The 22,975-nt window shown below is 40.0% G+C and overlaps 1 protein-coding gene across 7 annotated transcripts in view; it reads left to right on the forward strand.

The window, feature by feature from the left end:
- APP (amyloid beta precursor protein) overlaps nt 1-22,975 on the forward strand; it is a 275,938-nt gene that overhangs the window by 109,801 nt on the left and 143,162 nt on the right. For all 7 annotated transcript variants that reach the window (XM_080809147.1, XM_080809148.1, XM_080809149.1 and 4 more), the window contains exons 4-5: nt 664-776; nt 2,621-2,814. In XM_080809147.1, coding sequence (XP_080665273.1) covers nt 664-776; nt 2,621-2,814 — 307 coding nt within the window. The remainder of the gene's footprint in view (nt 1-663; nt 777-2,620; nt 2,815-22,975) is intronic.

Below are 22,975 nucleotides of genomic sequence, written 5' to 3' on the forward strand. Positions count from 1 at the left end.
ATTGTCCAACTTTTATCCTTATAAGAATGTAAATGTTCTTGTAGGATTTTATGTAATACCTTTCTATCTGCAGTAGCAGTTATGCTAGAAATAATTTGCATGTACACATTTTCTTTAAAAATACAGCAAGAATCTAAGCAGTGGTATTCATAATTTAATTAAACTCTGTGTGTGTGACATATGTAAACATAAGTACATGTATAGATTTTGTTTGTTTAGAAGTAGAAAAATGCAAAATCTTCTATGAGCTTATAAACAGATGAAATGTCCAAGAAGGAGGGATGGACAGTTATTTATACTGATTCTGCTCAAATGATTGCCTTGCGGTGTCAATCTGTATTTTTTCCCCTTGTTGCAGTTGAATGGCAGCTTTCTGTGTGATTAACTTTGCAGTCAGAGCTTCATAGTAATCAGATAAAGATTTCACTTAACACACGTGGGAAGTATTTTAACCATCCAGATTGACATGGCAAGGAACCGCGCTCAGGACGCAGGACTCAGCATTCTAAGGGTACCAGCCTTTTGTGAAATAGATTCCTTCGTCATTCAGAAAGCTGTATACCTTCGGAAGTATTTTAGTCCATCTTTCCTTGGTAACGACCCAGTGTACACGAGCCCCATGATGCAGATGGAATGACACGAAACGTTTTCCCTTTCTTGCAGTTGGCGAGTTTGTAAGTGATGCCCTCCTTGTTCCCGACAAGTGCAAATTCCTACACCAGGAGAGGATGGATGTTTGTGAAACCCACCTTCACTGGCACACGGTCGCCAAAGAGGTACCAGCCCATACCTTCCTTCCTCTTCTAAAGTGGAGATTTCCTAGGGACACGAGTCCTGCCATTGTAGAAGATACATTGAGGCAGTAGCCAGCCATGTTGTTGAATAAGTTATATTTCTTATTTAAAAAAGAAGAAACTATCAAAATTTTAAGTAAATTTTAAGAGTCAAAAACTGATTGAGTTAGATTTATTATGTGTCTATGCTGCATTTTATAAACTAGAAACTATAATCTTATACACTTGCCTTAAACCTTAAAGTGTACTTTTTTTTCCCAAATTATTTTTTATATACCTCTTGTTTTCTTTTGTCATATACTGAATTTTTTTAATTTGACGTTTTCTCCTACCATCTATTGGAGAATATAGCAGCAGAACAGGAACTAGCTCGTCTGGTAGCAAGTGTTTCTAAGTTATGCCATCCTATTTCGTGTTCACCACGCCATGCCAGCATCTTCGTTTTTCCATGGTGGTTGGATCTGTGGCACCAGTCCTAACCTTTCTTAACCCCTGCTTTTGGCAAAGTGGATAAATAACATAAAATAATCAGCATAAAGTGTCACTTACTGTCATCTTCAAAACCATTTTTCCCTTTGGTATATTATGAAATTTTTCTAATAAGTGTATATAATTCTTGCAGAAGATCAGTTTCCTAGAATTAGGCTCCTTTGTCTAGCTCAGTGGTTCTTAAAATAGGGTCACTTTTGTTCCCTCATCCTTCCCCGCCAGGTACATAAGCCAATGTCTAGAAACATTTTTGGTTGTTGCAATTAGAGGGGGTGGTGTTTCTGGCATTTGTGGGCTAGAGGTCAGAGATCCTAGTAATTCTACTGAACATTCCTCATTGAACAGGGCAGTCTCTCCTCCATCTCTCCTTCAAGAATTATCTGACCCAAAAATACCAGTAATACTGAGGGTGAGAATCCCTGATCTAGCTCAGATAGCTTTGAAGTTGTTAGGCAAAAATCACCACTTAGGAATTAGCATTAATTTTGCCTTTTATAAAACAATATGTTCCAATTTACTGTAAAACAAAATTTTCATTATAGAAGAATGTGTTTTGGACGTTTAAGAGCTTTTTGGATCTTAAGAAAACAAACCACATAATTTCATTTTTTATTTGTTCTTGAGTTAAGGAAAAAAAAATTGTTACTAAGAAACAAAAATGACTTTAATTCCTATGAGGTCAAAATACACTCTAATATTTTCATTGCTTATCCATATGTGTTGCATTATTAATCTTTCCTCCATCACCAGTGGATGATTTGTGCACATTTAGCAAATCCCAGGAAAGCAAAAAGGTGTTGATGGAGAAATCTCTAATTTAGACTCTAAGTTTCGATTCATAGCAGAAGATAATTTCTTTTCTTCCCAGGATTGTTATTCTGGAAGTGAGGCAAGAGAGTTTGAATTTCTAGAATAACATATGTCCACATGAACGAAATTTCCATAGGTAATAGAGGCAGAAGTGAGCTGGGGATGTACGTAGAGCCATCGTGTCTACCTGATGTGCCCATGACACCACAGAGCATTGGTTCTCCAATATCCATTCCCACGCCAGTTTTCTTCTCTATCTTCTTTCCTAAAGAATTTCCCTTCTGGTTGTTTTTATTTACTTCTATAGTGTAACAACATCCTTATTAAATAAGTTAAAAAATAAGGGTGCCAAAGTAGTCTCTGCTAAAGAAACTTATAAATCCACTCAAAACAGCAAATGGCCCTTTCCATCGAAAAAGTGGTTCTTGATATATTGGGTCTCTGTGTTGATGGTTATATTTGGGATTTTCTTACAATGAAGCAAATCTGCCCTTCCCTCCTCACTGTCTTCTCTTTACCTTCTGTAGACCTGTAGTGAGAAGAGCACCAACTTGCACGACTATGGCATGTTGCTACCTTGTGGAATCGACAAGTTCCGAGGAGTAGAATTTGTATGCTGCCCGCTAGCCGAGGAAAGTGACAATATTGACTCAGCGGACGCAGAGGAGGATGACTCGGATGTCTGGTGGGGTGGCGCAGACACAGACTATGCAGACGGAAGGTAAGGCGGCCTTCCGGTTTGTTCTCTCACACATGCCAGAACATCTACCCTATAGCTTTGTTTCTTCTATCAAAGTATCTTTCCATTTCTCATTAAAAGGATCTCTGCCTTATCCTGTCAGGAGTTGGGTTTTGTGAGGAAAAAAAAAATCTAACCATGAGCTCTTGTTATGGTTATGGTCAGCCGTGTAATTTTTTTTTTTAAGATTATATTTATTTATTGGACAGACAGAGATCACAAGTAGGCAGAGAGGCAGGCAGAGAGAGAGGAGGAAGCAGGCTCCCTGCTGAGCAGAGAGCCCGATGCGGGGCTCGATCCCAGGACCCTGAGATCATGACCTGAGCCGAAGGCAGAGGCTTTAACCCACTGAGCCACCCAGGCGCCCCCAGCCGTGTAATTTTAATCTAATTGATCAACCATCATTGAGTTAATTTTAACTATTTTATTTTCATCTCCAAAGTTGGGGTCAAAATTCCATGGATAGCATAAGATGTAGTTCTGTAGAGAATTGAAATCTGAGTCAGTGACTGGCCTTCTGATTTGGTCTGTAATTTAGAAATGTTTTTTAAACAAGCTTTTGGGATTATTTCATCAGTCAGTAGTGAAATCTGAATTTTTGTTAGGAAAGGTTGGTTTAGGCTTTTTTGTTTGTCTTTGTGACTTTTTGGCCTTTAATCATCTCTTCCTTTGTGAATGAAGTCAGCTGCATTCATAATTGTTTGCTTGAAATTCTTTAACCATCGCTGGTTGCATGGGAGTTCAGAATTAGATTTTTACTTCTTTTTCTTTGAGATCTTAATCCCATAACTTCTAGATTCTTATTTTTTACTAAAGGCAAACACATCTATGTTCAGATCATAACAATCTAAAACTAGAATTTTGAGGTGAGAAAGACCATCTGGTTCCATCTGCAGTTTCGTGCTGTGTCATCCCCCAGTGGTGGCGATGATCTCACCTCTCCTTTTCCTCCAGGATCCCTTCAGATGTTCCCTGGTGTCACAGATTTTCCAAAAGAACATTAAGCACGAATTGTTAAGACTTAACAGTTATTACTATAAAGGTTTTTGACATACAGAGTAGGTTATTTTTTTATAATGTATTTTGTAGTAGAATTTTTAAAAATAATTTTATGAAACATTTTACATATATATTATATATTTTACAAATATATGTATATATTTTTTTAAAAGATTTATTTATTTATTTGAGAGAGAAGGAGTTGGTGGGGGCAAGGGGCAGAGGGAGAGAAAGAGAGAGAGAATCTCAACTAGAAACTCCCTGAGATCATGACCTGAGCCGGAACCAAGAGTCAGGTGTTTAACCGACTGAGCCACTCAGACGTCCCCCTAATTTGCTGTTTTTTGTCAGTTAATAATGTCAGGCTTCTCTTTGGTGGCTATTGTCTAATTTTGCCATATCTTTTTCTGTTAGTTAAGCTCTTTTGTGTTCCCTCTTTGCTAGATTTAGAAAAACTGCGTTTAGCATACCAGGACATAAACAAGTAAATAAGTGAATTACAAAGAACGAGAGAAGAACTAAGGGGAAGGTCAGCTGTATGCATCACAGTATTTCTCTCCATAAAAGTTGAAAGTTCAGTGGCAAGCACGTTTTGCCAATGGGAAAGCATCTGAGCTTTTTTCCATGGATTTGATTGATTGTGTGCTGGGCCATGGCTGGTCCCTCACCTGTATTCCATGAGCCAGGTGTGGAAATGTCCATTGGTTTGGGTTTAATTGCTGCTTTGTCTAAAAGTAGGAATTGCCTAGTTCTTACGTCTTTTATGATAGTTTTTACGTAGTTTTTCCTCAGTCATACCTAGATTTGAAAGTTTCAGAATGAGTTCTTGAAAAAATTCTTGTCATCAGGGCTCTTACCACGGTATGGCAGTGCAACCAGTATTAAAAAGGGAATTTAAAGGTGGACAGCCATTGCACTCATTCATAGGCTATTAGATAACATGCTCATTTCCCATCACTAAATTGACTCTGTACTTAATAAAAACCCAAATAATGGCGAGCAGACTAAGAGAGCGCCATGACTACTGTTAAAATTAGAGTTAGCTGTGTGTGCAGTTATAACCCTGCATCAAGGTTGGTGACCCACCATTTGTGACCATTCGTCCAGAAGGGGCTTGTATAATTAAGAATGGGTTTATTTATTGTTTTCTGAGAGTGAAGGGCTTTTGCCAGGCCCTCTTTCTTTCCCAGTTAACACATTTTTAAAGTCTTAATAAAACCTAGTTTAAGAAAAGATTTATTTGTTTATTTGAGAGAGAGTGTGCACATGCGCAGTCACACACACGAGTAGGAGGGGGGGCAGAGGGAGAGGGAGAGAATCTTCAAGTAGACTCCCCCTTGAGCACGGAGTCTGTCAAGCGCCTCAGTCCCACAACCCTGAGATCATGACCTGAGGTGAAACCAACCATTAGATGCTCAACCCACTGAGCCAGTCAAGAACCCCCACTGTCCTCTTTTTCTTTTCTTCTCTTTTTTCTCTTTTCTTTTCTTTTTTTTTTTTTTGCCAGGGAGGGTGGGGCCTTTCTAATCTGGATGGACCCAGGGGATAACCATTTTTACATATCCGTTTGAATGTCCTACACTTGTTAATAACCTTCACATTTTCTCCCCATATTTTTATCAGTCTTTTGTTTTTGGGAAAAAGTAACTTCTCTCTTTAATTGCTTCTGAGTTTTATAAGGTATATGTATCATATCATGTAACCCTATCAGCTAATTCCATTTCTTATTCATGCTGTAACATCAGCTGGGATCTTTGTGTTAGTAGATGTGCCTAATTATTACTAGTTGATGACCTCTCACCTTCTACCTGGCAGCAGATCCATACCACCTTCATTCTCCTTGGTTCCTGGCATCACTCTCCTTCATGTTCCACAGATGAACCCTTCAGAGTCCTTTGTCATGAATTGCTATGTCATGGTACCTGAGAGTTAGTGGGCACTCATACATGTTTGTTGAGTGAACAACTTCAACATCTCTCTATACCTTCTTCCGTTTCTTTGTTTCCCATTTTCCCTCTTATAGTCATGTTCTGTCTCTGAATACCACTTGATTACCTCCACTCCCTTTCTTGGATTTTTTTTTTTAAATTATTTAAGACTTTTTTTTTTTTTTTAAGTAGTTTTAGGTTTAGAGCAAAACCGAGCAGAAGATACAGAGAGCTCCCATCATCCTCTCCCCCGTCATCAACGGCTCCCCCTGGAGTGATGCCTTATCATCCCAAATCCTTACTTTACAGTTGGGGCTTAGCTCGCTCTTGGTCTTGTACAAACTGTGGGTTAGGACAAATGCGTAATGACGTGTATCTGTGATTATGGTATCATTCAGGGCATTTTCACCAAAAAGCCTTAGTGATCCCCCTGTTCATCCCTCTGATTCTCTCAACCCTGGCAACCACTGATGTATCAATTGATCGTCTTCGTAGTTTTACCTTTCCTAGAATGGCACATAGTTGGAATCATACAGTATGTAGGCTTTTTCAGGTGAGGTTCTTTCACTTAGTGATACGCATTTAAGTTTCCTTCATGTCTTTTCATGGTGCTTAATTAATAGTCCCTTGTCTGGATGTATACAGTGTTCATCAGTTCACCTCCTAAAGGACAGTTTGATTGGTTCCAGGTGTGGGCAGTGCCAGTAAAGCTGCTGTAAACATCCATGTGCAAGCTTTTGTATAAACCTAAGTTTTTTACTTCTTTGGCTAAATACCAAGGAGCCCAATTGCTGGATCATATGGTAAGAGTATGTTTAGGGTTGTTTTTGTTGTTATTGTTATTGTTTTTAAGGTTTTTTTTTTTTTTTTTTTTGAGAGAGAGGAAGAATGAACAAGCTCACGAGTTGGGGTGGGCAGAGGGAGAGAGAGCATTAAGCAGGCTCCATCCTCAGAATGAAGTCTGACCAGGGCTCGATCCCATGACCCTGAGATCATGACCTGAGCGGAAGTCAAGGGTCAGACGCTCAACCAACTGAGCCACCCAGGTGCCCCACACAGTATGTGTTTAGTTCTATGGAAAACTGGCAAACTGTCTTCTGCAGTGGCATTCCCCCCAGCAGTGAGTGACAGCTCCTGCTGTCCTCACTAGCATGTGGTGTCTCAGTGTTCTGGATCTGGGCCTTTCTAGTAAGTGTATCTCATTGTTTTAAGTTGTATTTTTCCAGTGACATATGATGCGGAGCATCTCTTCATAGGCTTGTTCGCCGTTCATCTACCCGTTCTGTCATTTTCGGTCTCCCTTATCCTTTGCTCCTTCACGTCTACCTGTGGAGGAATGCTGTTTGTTCCCTGAACAGCCACTGCCCGAGTTCAGATGGTGCTTGACCCGCTGCGACACTAACCCCTCTGATTAGTCCTTCCCGCATCAGTGCCTCACTTCCGCCCGTGACCTCATGCTTTTCTTCTTACAGGACTCATCATACCTCGACTTCTCGCCTCAGTTCTTGGCGTTTACTCTGCCTCACGCACGAATCTCTTCATTCTCTTCCCAGAGAATTCCTCCGTGCCTTAGTAACGATCCTATTTTGCATTTCCGATCCTTCTGACCCTTGGTAGGAATCAGTTGATGGTTTCTGCAGCAGCCGGGAGCGAAGTTCATATTCCCTTGCAGGCCATCCGGAACTCATTCATGACTTGGCCCGAGCCTGCATTCGGCATTAGGCATGGGCCTCACCGGGTCCACGGACACCCCGCACCCTTGGTCTTTTCTTCGTCTGGGCTGTTGTTCCCACCTTTCCGCCCCTTCTCAAAATCCATTTCCTTTGTCATCAGATGGTGTTAATCTACCACAAGCTGCTTGTAAATTCTAAAGTGCTCTGTCTTATCATGACCTGTAAAATCCTGTATATTTTTTAACATTCACCCACGAAGATACCTCCTTTACAAGTCTTCTCTGATTATCCCTTGAAATACTGGGCTTCACTGTCCTGCCCTTGCTTTGTATTATTTTATTTATGTTGACTTTTTCTCACTTACTTGTAGTCATTTCTCTTTTCATCTGACAGAAGCCAAACTACAGTTTTATGTACCAAAAATGTCTCACACACTGGTCTTCAAGAAATATTAGCCAAATTCAGTTACTTATTTTAAAAAATTTTTCATAGCTTTTGGTAAGGCCTTCATGGTCCATAAATAGATGTTATAGAATCTCTCTTGTGTTTTAGCTCACATGTGTCCTGTAGATATATAATGTAAGCCACATAATGCATCTTTGTACTTTTTTTTTTTTTTAATAATCTCTATGACCCAATGTGGGGCTCGAACTCACAACCCTGAGATCAAGTCGCATGCTCCAGCAACTGAGTCAGCCAGGCGCCCCCATTTATACTTTCTGATAGCCACTTTTAAAATAGGAAGAAGCTGGGGAATCAATTTTAATAGCATTTTGTTTAATCTAGCATATTCAGAATACTATCACATCAACATGTAAACAATATGGAAAGGTTATTAGTGAGATACTTTGTATTATTTTTGTTTCTTTCACAGGAGGTCTTTACAATCTGCTGTGTATTTGGTACATATAGCCCCTCTCACTCTGATTCCAAGGGCTCCATAGTCCCACGTGGTTGGTGGTCACTGGACATACAGGACATCGTAGCTCCAGATCCTTCAAATTTCTAATCACCCTTGACTTTCCATTGAGACCAAGGTTTATATAGATCGCCCAGTGATACACTCTAATGTCGAACTCCTACTAAATTTTCTATTACTTTTGTAACTGTCCCATGTTTTTATTTTTTTTTTAAGATTTTATTTATTTATTTGACGGAGAGAGATCACAAGTAGGCAGAGAGGCAGGCAGAGAGAGAGAAAGGAAGCAGGCTCCCCACTGAGCAGAGAGTCCAATGCGGGGCTCGATCCCAGGACCCTGAGATCATGACCTGAGCCGTAGGCAGCGGCTTAACCCACTGAGCCACCCAGGTGCCCCTGTCCCATATTTTTAAAATGTTCAAGAATTGTTTTGAACTTCATATAATTAGGATATCAGGTCCCTTGTAGCACTTCCTTGTTTAGTGTTTTTCTGTTAGCCCTCCGGGCTACGTATGCCTTTACCCTCACCTGGCAAAGCTGGCACGTGAAGGAAGAGGCATTGGATCATGGACCTGCGTACAAACTGGGCTCCTGCCAGCTGGGACATCCCTGTTCCAGGAGCTAGCCTTCCTTGTGACACTTGAAATGCAGAATCAGAACAGGAATTGAACCCATCTTACCTAAAACATCCTCAAGGGGATATTGGAGGACAGTTGTTAAAGAGGAGAAAATGAAGCCTCATTCTGATCTTCCCAGAAACAGAATTCGATCCACAGTTTAATACACTTTCATTGGTTGGTAGTTAGTGAGATTTGTTTTGGTAGGAGGTAATTTGGTGCCTGCTGCTAATGCGGCATTTAGAAACACATTCTTTGTGGGATGAGCTGTTTTATGACCTTCTTGAAAAAGAGGTAAGTCTGTCAACAGATTGAATGTGAATAAATCAGTTATTGTTCCCAAAGTTCTTTTGTAAATACCTCAGTATTTATGTCTCGTGTTACGGTGATTTAGTTCTCAGACCACCGCAAAATTCCTGTTCAAAGGATCAGTAATGTAGCTTGCTTATGTTAATAGCGTACAGATTCCAGTCATCACGGGTAAGGACTTTTCTATGGAATATTCATCAGGAGACTAATGTATGCAGTCTTGCCATGGGAGTGCCAATCTGGGGGGCAAGTTTGCTCCCACCTGGAACTGTCGAATGTACCTGAAAAACCGTATCATCCACAGGACTTGTTGAATTTGTACAGCAACCACCATAAGGGAAGACCCTCTCATTCTTTTGTAATAGCACTTCTCCCAGGAGTAGGTCCTCACATTTTTTGTCCCCATAAAGCAGAATCTCAGATGACACAGTTTCTTGTTTTCAGGGTTGCAAACGTTGTTGAGACTGTAATGAGAGATAACCTGATGTGTCTTCTTAATGAGATGACATTTTTTTTTCTTTTTAATTAAAAAAAAAAAACACTTAACACAGATGCAGAAGACTGATTGCTTTTGACTCCATCTCTCCATGCCCTTCTTTGAGCTGTATTTTGTAGCTCAGGAGAAGCTTCTTTGTCTGATGAAGGTTGCCTCAACAGTGTGTGTGTGCACGTGTGTGTTTGTGTACACGCATGTGGGCGTACTTGGGAACACACCATACCTCAGCGAGCCCACTCAGCTGAGTCACTCCTTTCCTGCCTTGCCCTGCACTTTACCATAAAAGCCAGCCCAGGGGCTCCTGGATGGCTCGGTCGGTTCAATGTCCAACTCCTGATTTCAGCCCACATCATTGATCTCACGGTCCTCAGATGGAGCCTCCCACTGGGCTCTGTGCATCTGAGCTTGGAACCTGCTTAAGATTCTCTCCCTTCCTCTCCCTCTGCCCCTGCCCACCTCATTCCAGCACCACTAACTTATCTTGGTACTGAGGACCTTTTATATTATTATAATTTCTTATATTCTAAGTTATTTTACAAAAGCATAAAGGGATAGTAAAAAATAACTTCATTGAGAAGTTTTAATAAGAATCAATATAATTAATATTTTAATCTGAATTAGGATTTAAATATAGTAAACCCAGATTTTTATTCCATCTTTTCCTGACTTTGAAGGTGGGATTTCTGAAATGGACAGGATTCTTTGAATGCAACCAGCTTCTAATCAGTCCCCTGCTGTGCGTGACCCTGGAATATATTCATCTTATAAATACTGACTGCAGACTTAAAATACATCTTTATTAGGTTACAGCCTGTTGCACTTCTTGGTTTTTTTCTTGCGTTCTCACTTAAAAAATCAGTACTTTTAAAAGTTGGAGAAATCCTAATTTTGTTGAAGAGAAAGAGCTACTTTCTGTCCGTAATTATAAAATATTTCTAAGTTTGGACTTAGAAACACCCATTAGAATTGTCAGTCCATTTTTGTTGCTGTTGTTATTTTTGTTCGTTTTTTTCTTTCCATTTCTACATTGGTTCTTCTGATCACCTTTGTAGCCACTCCTGCCTTTGGTATTTGTCTGCTTCCAAACTATATCCAAAAAATTCTGGGCCTAAACATGATAAAATCTATTGCAAGCATAAAAGAGGAGAAAATATTGTTACACATGTCCTTAGCAAAAACAGTGAATGGTGTCATCCTTCCTGTTGAATGACAATGTGCATGAGAATGCTTTCCTTTTTTTTCTTAGAATTCTAACTTTGCTCACTTTTTGGTTCTTGGGCCTGTGAAAATCCATCTAGGATATCGTCATCTGAAGATTCATGGTCTGAGGTCTTGTTTCTGTGATCCATTTCATTCATAGTCTGATTTGTTCAATATTTGTGAGGTACCTCCTGTCACTTTTCTCCTGTTTGCTAATTGGAAAATGAACATGTGTGATTTTTAGTTCTGTTCAATGGATATCTCCTAACTTCTTCCATATGTTCTGGAAAGGTGATGTAATATTGGGGGAACACGGGAATAAACCTGTGATGACTTTCCTGTTGCCTCATCCTTGTAGGCAATTCCTCATCCTTTCATTTTCATATTCCTTGGTCTTCTTCAGCATAGTTGGAAATAGTTAACGAATAATGGTAAAATAATTCTTGGGATGTTAAAAATAGGAAAATGTTGCAAAAAATTTTAGGTATGTAAAAAGTTGCAATGGACTGATAAAGTAATTATAAGATAAAGTGAGCTTTATTTGATTTTTTAAAAAATAAAATTTCTATTAAAGAGTATAAGTCAGAGATACTGACCATTACGAGAATGGCTCAAAATGAAATTTAAAAGGTATGATTGTGTCCAATGGACCCTGCTGGTATTCTGAGGGTTAATAACGTACTGTACTTACCACGGGTTTACATTTGTTAGGAGACCTGTGTGACTTTACAAATTAGCACATTTGGCTTAATTTTCCTCATACTAGGGGCTCACAGATATTTGAATTAAATTGAATTGGTATTCATGTCAAATAAAGACAGGCATAGTTGGTAACTCAGGATTAAACAAATGGGGCTTTAAAACAAAAACTACCAAGAAGTAACATTCTGGATATGCAATAATTAAGTAAAATTGCATCAGAAGTCTCTAACTATTTTAAAACTAGAAATACTGGAAAAAAAAATGCTAGGGCCTCCAGAATATTTATAACAATTGCTTAGCACCATTAATGTAGTTACTACTTGAATCTCTTTTCATTGCTTCAAAAGATGAAATAAAATAGAATAAAATGAATGAGATTGGGATTCCAAATGAAGGTAAGATTCATCTCTCTCTCAGCTTTTGAATAAGTGTCCGTTCTCAGAAGAGCTTTCCTGTTTGAACCAAGCAAGCATTTTTTTTTTTTTTTGTTCTTTGGTGTCATATTGGAGCTCTTTACTAAAAATAAAGAACAGTAGGCAAAAATTTCAGGAAGTGCAAGTTACAGTCATGAGACTAACTCAGTCCATTAGAGGTTGGCAAGCACTGTGTGATTTTAAAAATGAATAAAGAAACATCAGTTCAGAATGGTGGTTCTCAACTGGGGGTGATTTTGCTGCCCAAGGGACCTTTGAAATTGTCCACATTTTGAGTTGCCACAACGGGGGGTGGGGGGTGCTCCTGGCATTTGGTGGGTAGGGACAAGGGATACTGCTGAGCCTCCCACCACAAAGAAATTTCAGCAGAGCCAAGGTTGAGAAACTGGTTTAGAGGTTTCTTCAGGACTGGAAAGCTTGGGAAATTATTCTTTAAAACCCCTGATCTCCTGTAGACAGAAAAGCAAACACCCCAGCACCCCAGTGCGGCTTTTGTATGGATGGAAGTGCCTGAGATGAAAACAAACCTTCAAACATCTGCATCCATGGCTTAAAAGACCATCATCAAAATGCATTCAAATACCATGGATGATTGAGGCTTCCTGTTTGTACCCAGTTACTTCATTAATCAAATCTTTATGTCAGATATTTTCCCTTTTATTAGTGTCACTGCTCTCCATTTTGACTCCAATAAATATTAGCATATTTTCTGGGGCAAATGATTTGGAAATACTCAATATATTCAGAGGCACGGGAGACTGTCTCCAATGAAAATTATTTTTCCCATTACATGTCTCATACTTTTTCAGAAGGTTTTGAGTTAGGGAAAATCACCTATAATTTGACCTCATTATAAATTTTGTGTTCCTATTTGTTTCTGTTCATATGGATATGTGTTTATTTAGTTGTGGCTAAAATATCAATTTTTTTTTTTAGATCATTTATTTATTTATTTATTTAACAGAGATTACAAGTAGGCAGAGAGGCAGGCAGAGAGAGAGAGAGAGGAGGAAGCAGGCTCCCCGCTGAGCAGAGAGCCCGATGCGGGACTCGATCCCAGGACCCCAGGATCATGACCCGAGCCAGAGGTAGAGGCTTTAACCCACTGAGCCACCCAGGTGCCCCTAAAATATCAAATTTTTATTTGTAAACATTTTAATATTTAGAAAATACATTTTTTTTAATTTTTTTTATTTTTCTATTATTTATTTGATAGAGAGATCACAAGTAGGCAGAGGCAGGCAGAGAGAGAGGAGGAAGCAGGCTCCCTGCTGAGCAGAGAGCCCGATGCGGGGCTCGATCCCAGAACCCTGAGATCATGACCTGAGCTGAAGGCAGAGGCTTAACCCACCAAGCCACCCAGGCGCCCCTAGAAAATACATTTATAACCTTCATATCTATTCCTTCAGAGTTTATGCATCCATGTGACCACTGTCAGACTTTTTTTTTTTTTTAGTTTTTTTTTTAGGTTGTTTTTTTTTTGTTTTTTTTTTTTAACAGAGAGAGAGAGATCACAAGTAGGCAGAGAAGCAGGCAGAGGAGAGGGTGAAGCAGGCTCCCTGCTGAGCAGAGAGCCCAATGCGGGGCTCAATCCCAGGACCCCGAGATCATGATCTGAGGTGAAGGCAGAGGCTTAACCCACTGAGCCACCCAGGTGCCCCTGTCAGACTTTTTTGAGAGAGAGTGAGAACCTGAGAGGTGCAGGGCAGAAGGAGAGGGAGAGAGACTCCTAAGCAGACTTCCCCCTCCCCCAACCACAAAGCTGTCCATGGGGCTCCATTTCATGACCCTCAGATCATAACCTGAGCTGAAATCAAGAGTCAAACACTTAACCAGCTGAGCCACCAGACACCCCATCAGATTTTTTTTTTATGACTTTTTTTAAATGTTACGGAGGCCATGCTTTTAAATTCCTTAATAAACCTAGATTTCTTCCCATATTATATCATAATTGCTTGAAGATATATTTCTAAAAGTTGGATTACTGAAGTAAGAGATAAGAATGTACTTGACCTTACTTAAAAGGTATCTCAATAATGTTTATGCCTATTTACAGTGAGGTATCGACAGCAAATGAATTTATTCTATTGTTGCATAGTCACTGGATTCTGATTTTTGTTATTAATAACCTGGACCCTGCCTCATACCTCCAAGCTTTCAGGGTCTTGTAGATTGAGTTTCATGAGGGTATGGACTAGGTTTTAGTGCCTTCTTACACCTTGTCTGTGTATAACTGGAATAATTGTAGTAGATGTTATATATAGTCTTGCTATGTGCAAACCACCGTTCTGAATTCCTTGCAAATGTTAACTCATTTAATGTTAACAGTTCATTAATGTCTGTAGTTACTTGTTGAATGATTTAATGAGTTGTTGGGAGGGCTTTTCCAAATTTGGGAATAGATTTGTGCTGAGGTCTTTATAGTTGGAGTTTACAATATTTTTTGTCTTGTGCCAAGCAAATAGTGTAGGTATTATTCCAAATGTAAACTTCAGCAGAACCCTTTTGCAGATTCTTATTCCATTAATTCTGCAGTAATGAAATATAATTAACAATCTGTACGTTTCTCATTCACTTACATTTCTTCCATTCTACCTAAAAAGCACATATAAATCAAAACTTTAAAAAGTGATTCATTCAGGGCACTTGGGTATCTCATTGGGTTAAGCACCTGCCTTCAGCTCAGGTCATGATCTCAGGGTTCTGGGCTCGAGCCCTCCATTGGGCTCTCCACTCAGCAGGGAGCCTGCTTCTCCTTCTCTCTCTGCCTGCCTCTTGTGATCTCTTACTCTCTCTCTGTCAAATAAATAAATAAAATCTTTTTTTAAAAAAGTGATTAATTCATTCAGCTTTAAGCATAAGAAGTTCAGATCATAAAAAGTTTCAAACCCATAAATAATTTCGACTGAGTGATTCATAATATATTTGAGGGAAGTTAAAAATCCTTGATTTTGACTGATATTATAGTATGTGTCGATTCCATAAACAACAGTTTAATCTGCCTTAGTTAGAATCTAAAGCTTTAGATTAGTTTAATACAGATGGGAAATAGGAAGGAAAAAGACCAGAAGCTGCAAAAGGCTAACTTAATCCACTGGAGAAACATCACTTTGACCTAAACTGAGCAAGCTCTTTCTTTTTAAGCTCTTGCCTTTTATCTATTTGTTGGGAGTGGGGAGCCAGAGTTAATGGAGGGACAGAGGATTTATAGATCCTACTTCTACATTAGTAGAGATCTATTCAATCTATCCTTTCAAAAAGGAAAGAAAGGCATCTTATTCAATATTTCTATGCAGAATGCTTCACAAAGATAACATTTTTTTTCGTAGAGAGTGGGTTTATGAACGTTGAGAAATATACCTAAAATGTATATCTCCATCTGATCAACAGCAAAGCCATCTTCACGTGGCTCTTATTTTCCAGTGAGTCGGTCGTTACTTGAACCAAGTAGGATAGAGATGGAGTTAATAACGCAGCTCGTACATCCATCATGTTAACACTATTTGTGGAGGGGAGATGATAATCCAGCAACCCCAACCCAAGGTTAACATGTCAGACTGTAAAAGGTGGGAATGCTGAGCTGACTCTGAAGGGAGGACGGCCGTGTCCGTGGCTTCACTGAAGCTGTTGATGGAGCTCCAGCATACAGCACAGGAATGTGATTTCACAGTCTTCATCTACCTTTCCCGTAAGAACTTGTGGCACCAGTAAATGCATCAGCAGAGCCCAGACTCTCTGGAGCTTTCTTTGTCCCCTACACATGAACACAGTTAGGAGACACTTTAAATCCATGACTTGGACTTGAGCCCTGACTTCTTGCAGAAAGATGAAAGGTGCTAATAATGCTGGGCGCTGCCCATGTCTGGACATTTCCCAGAACTTTAAGCTGAGACTCACCCCAGCAGCTACACAGCATAAGGAGGGGACAGCCTGATCATGATCATTATTGCAGTTAGCATGAAAAGCAGTAGTGTGTGGTGGCTCAGGGATAGGGAGAGCTGAAAGCTGACTTTACTTGGGTCTGTGTGCTGCAAGAACTATTGGCAGAAAATAACCCCCAGGGGTAGTATGGAGGATGTGCGTGTCCCATAGACTATCGGTGCTTTATGAGACCTTACCAGTGAATTGTGGAGTATGTTATGCACGTGTTGGCTTCCAGTTAGCTTGGGGTATGGAAGCGTTCGTGGCCTCCCCTGATCTCAGGTGGTTGTGAAAATGCATGTCTATTCACGGCTCAGTATACAATTCTCTCTCTCTGAAATTGGTTTTGAGAAAGAATGAGAGAGGCTTTATTTAACTAACTCATACTTGGATCTCTGGAGTTAAAATTCTTTGAATACATCATCTTTCAGCTGCTTTTCTGTCTTGTATTTTGAGAAAGTGGTATTAAGTGCTCAAAGGGCAGGGGGAACTAACAACTTTGGAGGAGGGTCACAAAGTGAATCATAGAAATGATAAATCGGCAGCCTTAAATCCTTGCCAGTGGATGAGTCAAGTGGAATGGATTTGATGAGCCGGTGTGTAGCTCTGAGACGTAACTGTCCCCGTGCTGGTTGCCAGCTTCTAGCACTCTTTGAGGCGGAGACATATCGCTGTCTTGCACGGAAATAAGGCAACTAATTTGAAAATGATGAATAGGAGAGTAGCAGAAGCTCGCTTTTCTCTTGAGGCAACTGGCCGCCAGCCCTGAGGTCTTATTAAAAATGCTGAGTTTCTGTATTTAATAAGCTTGGGTCCCATGTTTATCAAGAAGGAAAACCAAACGCTTTAACAGTCTGAACCAGAGTTCAGCCTGTGTGGCCAGACCAGTGAGGTTTGTTCCGATTGGCAAGCAGGTGATGGCTGGGAAAGGCGATGTGAGATGCCTTTGAAGTGGTGCAGGGTTGGGTTGCTGCCCTCAGAGTCACATCTGGCGGCGATCACCATGCTTGCTGGGACCCACCGGTGCAGAGCTGCCCCGGTAACCAGATATGGCAAGGGAACTGTTTGTTTAGTAACAGTTCCTTAAAGGGTTGGATTTTTCACTGCCGAGGATCTTATGCCATTGAGGAAAGGAACATCTTTTTATCCTCCTGATGTCTTTTCACTGAACTCTTCAAATCTCCTGAATTACAAAATAGTGAACGCTGAAAAAACTAGAAAGCCTCATGATGCGAACGGGTTTCTGGCAGTGATAGCCCCAAACAGTAGCTCCTTGCTGAAACCAGCATCGGGATTTTGTTATTCTCATTGTAAAACCCCTAGTTTAGACGGAATTCACAATTATTCCAAAAGTATGTGTTACTAATTTTGTTGTTGTTGTTTTCTTTTTCCCCGTGGCCTGAGGCCACATCAGCATGTTACGCCCAAAGAGATTTCGTTTACTTGAACAGTGTTGTTCCTCAGATCTTCGGTAATAATAAGTAGTATGCTGGAACTTTATTTGGAAGTTAGTAATACTAAATTGGCTTCCAGGAGCCCTCTACTAGGAAACCAAGCTGTAGTGCATGATGTCAGTGTCTCCCCATCTCAGTCTAAACTGGTACCAAGAACTTGTCACAAAAAACTCCGCAAAACTTTAACAAGCCTGTATTTGTTTTTGAAGGAAGCCATTCATATAGAGAATAATTTAGAGATACTCAAAACTGTTTGCTTTGATGAGAGAGAGTAAACAAAATCTTTCCCAAGTGAGGACTAACTACAGTTTCCTTTTTCACCCTCCATATTTAAAAAGTTAATACTCTGCGTGTTTACCTGTAAAGTTGGGGGTGGAATTGTTCCACTTAGATGACGCTGGTGGTCACCTGAAGAACGCGCATGTGTGTTTTCTCTCTGCGTGATCTACTGATGCTTCGTTTGTTTTGAAATGGTCCTAAGGGAACAGTGTCCTTTCCTTCCTTCAAAAATAGGTTCAGGTATCTGGAAATGAAATTGTTTCCTCACTTAATCTGTAGCAAATTTCCTGTACAGAGTGAGACAGTAGAACATTAATCTTATTAATTAGTTAAAATTCTAGAATGTACAACATTTTTTTAAGAAGTACACTTATTACTATCAAATAAATAGAGTAGCTCAAACTAATGATTTTTTTATTCAAGTTATTATTGGTAGTATTTTTACCTACCACTTGTATATTATTTTGCATATATATTTTATATATATATATATTTGTTCATACAAATAAATTTTATTTATTTGTCATTGAATAAAACAATATGAGCACAGCAAATACACCCTTGGTGTTGATGACATTATTTACTTAATCCCCTCCTCGCACCCCCCCACATATATAAATATAACACATTTCTGTCTTTTATAAAACTGTATCACTGATCATATTTAAGCAGCTTTAAATGGGTGTGATTTTACTTGCATCAGATGTTAGTTATCTTTAATCAGTAAGATTTCTGTAGGAAATAAAAACATTATCTGTAATATTTTACTGACCCCGACCTCTTTTCCTAATTTCTTAATTGCAGACATAAACCAGTATCATACTGTTTACTATCAAACATCTTCATAAACTTTTGGAAGGCATCTGAAGTGCGAACTATGAGTGTTTCTGTGTTTTTGAATAACCCTAGTAATCATGTTTCCTCCAGCTCTGTTTTATTAATCTCTGTTCATTTATTGTCAATTTCAAAAGCAAGCCGGGTACACAGAGACCTTCTATCTGGTCATGTTATCTTTACACATTTGCAGACACAGCAGATGGATGTTCATTGTTGTGATTTATGTCCTGTTTTCCACCAGGCACATTTTGCCCTATAAATCTCTCTGGAGAGAACTGAATATTGAGCATATAATGGGCTACAATGCTTGGGTATTGACTAAATTGCTTCGGTAAGGTATCATGTGCAATTCTGGGAAGTTCTGCCCAAGGATATTCAAAAGTACAGTATGGTGTTGGAAGTTACTTGAAAATAGAGGATAGCAACATTTTATTGAGAACAATGATGAGTTAGACTCTATAAGTAACTTGGTATTACATTGTCCTTATTGTCCTATAATTGAAATTTTCTTTTGCATTTGAAACCAGTGTGCTGCTGTTTGAATTTGGTCTTCCTGAGTTCTCTGCTTGGCACCTTGTTGCCATTCTAGAAGAACCGTAGCTGTGTCACTGGCGTGTGCGCTGGTAATCTGCCGTCTCTGACATCAGCTGCTCCAATACCAGTAGTTAGGAGATTAATGTTGTGAGTACAGAAAATGTTAGCATAATGTTAGCTACCAGACTGGAAAACAGATTATCACCCTGATGGCAAGGACAACATTACATTTATAGTCATTTAATGATGGAAACACCATAGTGAGGAAACAGAAGTCCAACGTACACACCCAAACAGAAGTCCAACATACGCACCCAAAGAGCTTAGGAAGGAACAGACATGTTCCTGAGGAAGATGACTTTTGCTTCAGAAATGTCTTCAGAGGTTTAGCGTATGCTTTGGACCTAGTAAAATCTTCTTGAGCCTGTTTCTTGACGTCTAACGTGGAGAAGATGGCTATCACCTGTTACCATAGTACTTGGTTTTAGAACGGAATTAAAGCTTAGATATGGGAGCCTCTTGAACTAAAATGTTCAGTGGGCTTGACGGTGGTGCACTGAGTGGAATTGTAAGGGAGGGCAGGCCAGGGTGGGGCTGCCGGTGCCTTCCTCAACCTACTCTCCCACCCCTTACCTCACACAGTCAACCAGAAAAGCTCTCCTCAGGGCATAATGACTAATCTCCCATTTCTGGTTTGAGAATCATGGCTGTTATAACATGTTCCTTCTTAATTAGGTCTTTAGAAAGTATTGTGGACCTCATAATAATTATAACCAATACTAATAGATAATGACTTCATCGCTTTCCATCCTAGATAAATGAGGTTGAAAACATTATTAAAATAGATGTTGGAAGCAAACAACTAATGATCTTCTGATTTTATGAATTTCAATAGATATGTAGGAGTGCTTTTTATTTTAGGGAAGTGAAACATTAGAAAATGTGATTTTTCGAGGATTGGAAAATGGCTGTAGAAATTCATGTAGAACTGGCTTAATCTCTTGGACATTTTAAGAAATTCAGTGGGTCCTCAAATAGCAGTGAAGTCATTCTCCTCTCAACTTCTGTATATTTGAAGACCTTCAATTTTATATTTAAATTGTATTTCAGAAATAGTTCTAAAAGAATGATGACATCTTAAACTAAACTAATGAGGGAAGTTATATCAAAGTTTTTCTTTTATCTCTGGAACATGCTGTTCATTTGTTCTCCTCTAAGTGTATACATCCTTTGAGTGGTAGTTGGTTAGCCTCATGTGCTTCTTGAGAGAATTTTATAGTTCCTGATGCTGGAAAATTGGAACCAAACAGCCCTACATATGTCGACATGGTAATGAAGCACCAGGGTTTTACAAAAATGTTTGCAGGGTAGTCATAGAATGGCAACATTGCATTTAAAGTGATTTAATGAGAGGCGCCTGGGTGACTCAGATGGTTGAGCATCTGCCTTAGGCTTAGGTCATGATCCTGGGGTCCTGGGATCGAGCTCCCTGCTCAGTGGGGAGCCTGCTTCTCACTCCTCCCCTCCTCCCTGCTTGTGCTTTCTCTCTCTGACAAATAAGTAAATAAAGTCTTTAAAAAAAGGGCGCACCTGGGTGGCTCAGTGGGTTGGGTGCCTTCGGCTCAGGTCATGATCCCAGGGTCCTGGGATCGAGCCCCGCATCGGGCTCTCTGCTCAGCGGGAGCCTGCTTCCCCCTCTCTCTTCCTGCCTCTCTGCCTACTTGTGATCTCTGTCTGTCAAATAAATAAATAAAATCTTAAAGAAAAAAAAAGATTAAAAAAAAATAGAATGATTTAATGATGGTAGCGCCCATCACAGAGGGACCAAAGGCAGAGACCACACTTTGTTGCATCTCTGTACCCAGCTCAGCTTCATATCCAACTCGGTGTTGGCGCTGGGACACACTTAGCAGCACTTCCATGCACAGAACATTCATAACAAGGTGGCCTTTCTCACCTCTTCCCGTGTGGGGAATGTTCTCTCCCAGCATGCACATTGGTAAATTGACTCTATATGTCACATCTTTGTCTGGAATAGTATGTTTAGAACATCTGTGATCTTTGGCCTTGACCCCTTAATAGGACTAAGTATGCTCTTGCTCCGTCGTTGGTAAGAGTTGACAAATACGGTAATTTGTTTCCTCATAACTTCTTTATCTGCCTAATCGAGGTACCAGTGTAGACAGACCCAGATGCTTTTGGGCTCAGGAACTTAAATATTCATAGGATAGAAATTTCAATATAAAGCACCTTAAGGTTAATAAGCCCTTAGAACCCATTATCTTTACTTTTGCTTGGAAGTCCTTTTTTTTTTTTTTTAAATAACTTGATTGTCTTCGTTTCCAGTCTGTCTTCCCTACGCATTCTTTGCACAAGGCTTTGGAGTTTTTATGTTTGCTTCTTTTTAGCCATCCTGACGTCACTGTTTTCTGTTTTGTTTTGTTTTATTTTGTTTTGTTTTTAAATTCCTGCCTCTGGTTATCTCTCTTGGGTTATTATAGTGCTTCCTTTACTGGTCCCTTCTCCTTGATTGCTGTAATCTGCACCTTTGACTTTACAATACTGGTTGTATTGAGTTATCCCTGGCTAGCTAGGGTTAGTCCCCAGGTGGGAAGCCCGAGGGTCTGTGTGGTGAGATTGAAGAACTGAGGCCAGATGCACAGGGTCTCCTGATGTGGCCGAGAGAGAGTTCTTCATTCCCACACACCACCTCCACTTTGGTTCTCTCAGAGCTGTTCTGTCTTAGTCATGGCTCTACACCCTCTCTTAGGAATTACAGCTAAGAACCTGGGACTCATGTCACCCTTGCCGCAATCCTGTCCATTCTGGATTCATGCACTTGTCTCCATCTTTTCTAGTACAATCCTAGTACCATTGTTTCTTGCTGGAGTTCCTGCAGTATACCTCTGATTTCTGCTCCCGTTGTCTCTCCATTATAGACCTGTGTGGGCCATTTCCACACATCTTAAGCCATTCTGTATACAGCCGCCAGGACATGGAGTATAGATATGTACATAAAGCTGACCCTGGAACTCCCAAGACTAAGATGGGCTACTGGCTTTCCGGTACACTGAACAACCTAATGCACAAGGGAAAAAGCAATGACCCCTTTTGTTGAGATGCCAAGAATGGTGTTAACTGGAACAGTGACTCAACACGTAGTTTGTGGTCTTTTCCGGGTAGGAATGTATTTGACCCAGCTTCTCTGCCCCTTGCCAGCATCACCCTGTGCCTCTCTTTCCCACTGCTATCTCTGTATCATACGAAACATGGCAGGTCTTCCCCACCCCACAATCGATGAATATCCCTATAATGATTTCCCCAGTTTTCTGGGTTTCTTCTTCTCTGTAGCCTCAGCTTCACCATCGTGTTCTCAAAATGAATTCCCTTGCAGAACACCCTCCTCCCAGTTTTCTCTATTTCAGCACCCGATTTATTTCTTCCTGACATGAATTATACCTGTTAGTATTGTATCTGCTGATCATCTTTCTCTCCCTTAATAGAATGTAGGCTCCCTGAAAGGCAGAGATCATATCCTTCTCTCTTCTAGAGCCCCAGATCTGGCAGAATGCCGGCTGCATAGTTGATAGCCACTAACACTTGTTGAAATGAATGACTTTTCATATGCTATTGTTTTAAATGTAGTAGGATGTTCTTTTTTTTTTTTTTTTTTTTTTTTTTTAAATTTTATTTATTTATTGGACAGAGAGAGTTAGATCACAAGTAGGCAGAGAGGCAATTAGAGAGAGAGAGGAAGAAGGCTCCCCGCTGAGCAGAGAGCCCCATGCGGGGCTCGATCCCAGGACCCTGAGATCATGACCTGAGCCGAAGGCAGAGGCTT

The sequence above is a fragment of the Martes martes genome, assembly GCF_963455335.1.
Source record: "Martes martes genome assembly, chromosome: 1".
Lineage (NCBI taxonomy): Eukaryota > Metazoa > Chordata > Mammalia > Carnivora > Mustelidae > Martes > Martes martes.